We start from the raw sequence: 5,585 nt of genomic DNA on the forward strand, positions 1-5,585 counted from the left end.
CCCTGTAGGGACAGGACCCCAAATGGAAGAAAACAGCGACAAGGAATCGTTTCAGTGAAATAACATTAGAGAACCACTGGAGCCATTACCCTTGAGTCTGTTAGGAAGGCCTGCTTCCCATTCAGTGATGTCAATAAAGATTACTTAGTGCTGTTATTAAAAGTCTGTATCAATATAGTGTATTCTGCAATAAATGCTGTACAGAAAAGTAGGGGGAACTTGAGCCTTGCTTTTCATTTAGTCGTTATTTTTGATGCCAGGAGCAATTTCATTTTTCCTTTCTTGAAAGAAATATAATTAACAAGTATCACTTATAAAGGAATTTTCTACAAGAACTGTAGTCACATCTTATTGCAGCATTAAAAAGGACTATACAGTATTTTACTAAATACATCACTAAATGGTCCTCACTCACTCATTGAAAAAGTTATCCTGCACTGAAAATGAGGAAAGGAAAACACACTGCTAATCCAGAGGATGATAGCAGGATAGCCCCACACTTCACAAGTAGCATGTGTTAAATCGCATTTCATTTAACTATCTGAAAGTGTCTCTTCTAGTTTCCAGCTTGTGTAGCACTGCATATTTCCGACACTGCCTGGGATTGAGATGAGCGTGTGGGTTTTGTTGTTTTGCAGCTATTGACTTGCTGTACTGGCGTGACCTCAAGCAGACAGGGATCCTGTTGGGCAGCCTGCTCCTGCTGCTCTTCTCCCTCACCCAGTTCAGCGTGGTCAGTGTCATCGCATACCTCGCACTCGCTGCCCTCTCAGCCACCATCAGCTTCAGAATCTACAAGTCAGTCCTGCAGGCCATACAGAAGACTGACGAAGGGCATCCTTTCAAGTAAGTGATGACCTACAGCAGCTTCTTCATCCTAGCCTAAAAGCTTGATGCCCCCGATTGAAAATGTAAACCCTTGAATGGCATTTAATGTAAAAAAAAAAAATGTAAATGGTTATAGCAAATGTGTTGAAGGCAATTGTTTTTTGGGTTTTTTTTGTCAGGTTTCCCCAGAGTTGGAAACTGACATGTTCCAGATTGTGAAGGTTTATGTAATAACATTTATGAAGTACTGTAACATATCTGGTAAATATCATAACTGCTGAATTTGGAACACAAATGAACTGTTAAAAAAAAAATGTTAAAAAATTAATTCAGACAATTTCCAGTAAAACCTGGCCGTGCTCGAAATAAAACAAAACAGGACCCCAATATATTTATATTCCAGGTTGTTTATTTGTATGTTGCGCAAACAGACAGCACTCAAAGTTATTTAACTCTTAATCTAACACCACCGGTCCTGGGCCGTCATTTTAAAACACTTGATCCCCACAGAGCTTATTTGGACCTGGAAATCTCCCTCTCCCAGGAACAGATCCAGAAATATGCAGACAATGCCCAGCTGTACCTGAACAGCACCTTGAAGGAGCTCAGGAGACTCTTTCTGGTGCAGGACCTGGTGGACTCTTTAAAGGTAAGAGAAGAGAACACACCCTAATGCAAAACTACTCAGCCACATATCGTGAGCTACCAGCAGCACCTTGGTGTCCACACAAGAGGTGCGACAGTGGGTGTCCATGCATCCATCAGTTCAGTGGCTGAACTGAGCCAAGTGTCCAACAGCACAAGCTTAAGAGTGAACCTGCCAACAACTTCAAACCAAAACAGGGGCCACGCATTGGTAACAGATAAAAGTTATTTCTGTTTTTATAATCTAGCAAATGTATATTTAATTTTAGGGTTACTCACCCAAAATGATTCTAATTCTCAAGCCTATTCATAATATGAAACCAAGGGGTAAGAAACACATGTCTGAAAAGTCTCAAAACAAGGTATCCCATGGGAGCGAAAAGCACAGCTTGAAGGTTTAACTTGTTCTCTTCTTCAGTTTGCAGTGCTAATGTGGCTGTTGACGTACGTCGGTGCTCTCTTCAATGGCTTGACACTGCTCATAATGGGTAACTAGCCTTTCGTTCACAGCCTTTAAATATACTCTGTATTGCTTTATGAATGGCTTTCAAAATGATTTCTGCGGTTACCTCAGTATTTTGGCTAATTAAAAACACCTGCATCTGAGATATTTTAATTATAATTTCTCAGTGTCAATTAAAATGATTGTTAATTAAAATGGCCCAGACATGTCACATCTGCCTGGGAAAATCCAGCATCATGAACACACAGCATCAGGTTTTACTATTTAAAAGGTTTTCCAGTTTCATCTGGTAAATTATTAATGTACCATGCAAACAACAGTGAGTCTAATGTGGAAACGTATCGTCAGCACATAAGACCTAGTCAACGATGCCCTTCAAATCTCACACGTATAGTTTAAACTGGGCTATGTTGAATTTAGAATTCACCATATTTATGAATTCTGTAGGACAGGTTAAATAAAAAAAAAACGCAATATCAATTGTAGATAACTGTGTGATAATAATGTTTCCACAGCTGTCATCTCCATGTTTACTATGCCTGTGGTTTACGAGAAATACCAGGTAGGTTCACATTCTATTCCTGAAAAGGGTAACATTTTCTTACCGATAATGATTAGAAATCCAAGATGAATTTCAAATCTATTTTCTGTTTATTACAGGCACAGATTGACCAGTATTTGGGGCTTGTGAGGACTCACGTCAATTCTGTGATTGGAAAGTAAGTTTTAATGTAATTCTCAATATCACTGTGACTCAGAAGTAATGATAGACATTTACTTTACTTTGAACAGGCAAGACATTTTGGAGTAATATAGTTTTTTCCATAGGTCTGATTTTCATTCAACGTCCATTTTCATGTTTTTCAGGATTCAGGCTAAAATTCCAGGTGCCAAGAGCAAGGCCGAATAGAGACCATCACACAAGGGGTGCCATCATCCCAGAACAAGGGAGGATTGAACCCGGAAGGGCTTCCAAATTCCCAGTTTACTGGAGTGTGGTACCATTCGTCAGCACCTTGATGATGGAAACACATAGCACTGGAGCAGCCCCTACCAGTGCTGTCTCTATAACCTTCGATTTATCACTCGTTCAAGCACTATAGTAAGGAAATAAAAGTTAAAACAAGAAAACAAAAAAACAAAAAAATGTACTAGATGTGTTTTTTTGTGTTGGTTATCAAGTGCATGTTAGGAGTCTTGAGTAATACTATTTGATATACCTTTTGTGTTTCTTTCTGCTACTTTTGAGCAGTGTTGATAAGTTTTGATGTTCTAAGTGTGTGGCAAACGCTTTTCCTGCTTTAGTGCAATGCTGCAATAGTTTAAATTGCTTTTATGTCACTGGTGGGGCTTCACGCACACATTATATATATATATATATATATATATATATATATATATATATATATATATATATATATATGTGTGTATACTAACGTTTTTGGTGTTTTCCAGCACAAAAGAAAAATGTACTGATTAGGTATGGTAACTGTAACATTTGGTTTTGTATAACTATAAGGAACTACACTACTCATGTTTTTAGGTACTATTGTTGAACTACTAAAAAAGAACAAAAGGAACCTAGAGACTGCCAGCTTGTTAAATCTGTCGAACTCTGTACAATGTTCAGTGTAGTTCTTCATGGCCATGGACTAATTATTTGCACTTATTATGTACTCATTAATGAATGCGAAAATAAATGTACCTAATTGTAAGATATTTTCTATTTTCGTATTACTTTGCGGGGGGTGGAGTAGCAGCTGTTGTAACAAGCCCCTTTTCCTTTTTTTCATCTGTTACCTGCACTTACCACCCATCACCTAAACAATGTCAGCAGTGCTTTGAATTCAGTATATAAAGAAGTAAATATTGCCAGTGATATATGTCCTCTCCTGCTAACTCTAGTACGTACTGGATTACACATGAGCAGTAGAAGCACAACTTACCTTGAAGTTGTATTATCACTTATAAATCTATACAGTCTATGTGGGAGATTTTAACACAACCAACCTAATGTTTATAAACATTTTACTGTACTTTTATTGCATCTAGTAGTGTTGAAGTAGGCCTCTTACTGGAATAACCCTGCTGTATTAATAGAAAGAATGGAGGCTCCCCTCTGTTTAGATCATTAAAATAGACCCCTATGAATGCAGCCCTGAATAGGAATTATAATCCTAAAATCCGTGCAGTTCATAACAGAGGGACCCTGAATTTGAAAGCACTATTTTCCACCTTGGAGGCATCTATTCAAGAGACCATACGCCCTCCTGTGGAAGCAGTTTGGTATTACAACTTTAAAACAAAGTAACTATCACAGCAGCACAACGCATAATCAAATTATACCTTCGCCGGAAGACAGATATTTAACACAAATACAGTTTTATATAAACAAAATTAATCACCAAAGTCAGGGATGGCACAGTTAATATTTTCTTTATACTTAATAAATCTGGTTTACAAATGGCCCTTCTAGAACTGGAGTGCTCCTCCATGACATGTGAAAGCATGTCACTGCAGTAAAAAAACAAAACGAAAGCAAACAAAGTACACATGCACCTCTCCTGAGGCGACATGCATGGACAGCGCGCCATCGAGGTGTGCAGCTGTACCACTATTATTATGTTTAAAATTTCAAATACAAGCACAATCCAAAATGAACTAAAAATCATTTCAAAAAGCAATAGTTAAACGTCAAGCATAAAATTCAACGTGCAAGGCCCTAGGCCTCTTCATGCCTATACATAAAACAAAAGGAAAAAATGATTTAAAAAAATAAATAAATAAATAAATAAAGTCACAGACAAGATAAACTTCCGCCAAGATACTTAAAAAAATGACACCCTACAGCAGTGTAGTAGTAATATTTAACATTATTATTTGTATTATTTAACTGTTTTACAACTGGTTTGACAATTTAGAAGATGGGGTGTATCGTCATTAATAACTTTCCATCATGATTACCAAACTAACCTATTAAGTGGGGGTGTGGGGGGGTTGGGTTTGGCATCACTTGTGAGGACTCCGAACATCCACTCAAATCTAGATCATTCTTCACGTTCCTTCTTAGGAATCTATGGCATATCTTTAGAACAGTTTGCCCAAATTCAATCAAACTATCAAGATTACACAGTGGGTGTAAAATGCATCTCACTGGCCGAGGCTGTAGCCCGTCCTTTTTTGACTGGACTGGATGAACACTTGTTAGGAGCGCCACAGATCATATGGGTGCAGTAAGCACGCAGCATCATCAAAGCACCGCCTTCTGAAAAATGCTTGTCAAGCAACATCTGAATATTGTGTCATGAGAGGAATCTTGGTATAAAGCTTGCTGGTGCTCCCTCTTTTCTAGAGACATGTACAGTGTGTGAAGATCAAAACAAAATGCATACCAGACCTCTGACACAATGTATATTTCAAAGGGAAAGGACCCTGGATTAGGGCTGGTGGTAAAATAATTAAATTAAATGAATAAATAAATAACCACACGCCTTCAAAAAAACTGCTACCTGTACCCAACAACCGACTCAAGCCACAACCGCTGAAGACCAAAAATCGAACAGGACACAGGTTGTTCATTTCTAGATCTGTCAGAGCTGTCAGCGCTGGCTATGCATCTGCAGGACATGGCAAGCAAGTTTAGGTTTTC

The 5,585-nt window shown here is 38.2% G+C and overlaps 1 protein-coding gene across 5 annotated transcripts in view; it reads left to right on the forward strand.

Annotated features, from left to right (window-relative positions):
• The window catches only part of LOC121324254 (reticulon-1-A-like), a 44,424-nt gene extending 40,773 nt beyond the window's left edge, over nt 1-3,651 (forward strand). For all 5 annotated transcript variants that reach the window (XM_041265927.1, XM_041265928.1, XM_041265929.1 and 2 more), the window contains 6 exons: nt 639-846; nt 1,339-1,477; nt 1,892-1,961; nt 2,452-2,498; nt 2,597-2,655; nt 2,804-3,651. In XM_041265927.1, the coding sequence (XP_041121861.1) occupies nt 639-846; nt 1,339-1,477; nt 1,892-1,961; nt 2,452-2,498; nt 2,597-2,655; nt 2,804-2,846 (566 nt within the window). In that variant the 3' untranslated portion in view covers nt 2,847-3,651. The remainder of the gene's footprint in view (nt 1-638; nt 847-1,338; nt 1,478-1,891; nt 1,962-2,451; nt 2,499-2,596; nt 2,656-2,803) is intronic.
• Nucleotides 3,652-5,585: the final 1,934 nt, after the last annotated feature.

Source organism: Polyodon spathula, chromosome 12 (genome assembly GCF_017654505.1).
Source record: "Polyodon spathula isolate WHYD16114869_AA chromosome 12, ASM1765450v1, whole genome shotgun sequence".
NCBI lineage: Eukaryota > Metazoa > Chordata > Actinopteri > Acipenseriformes > Polyodontidae > Polyodon > Polyodon spathula.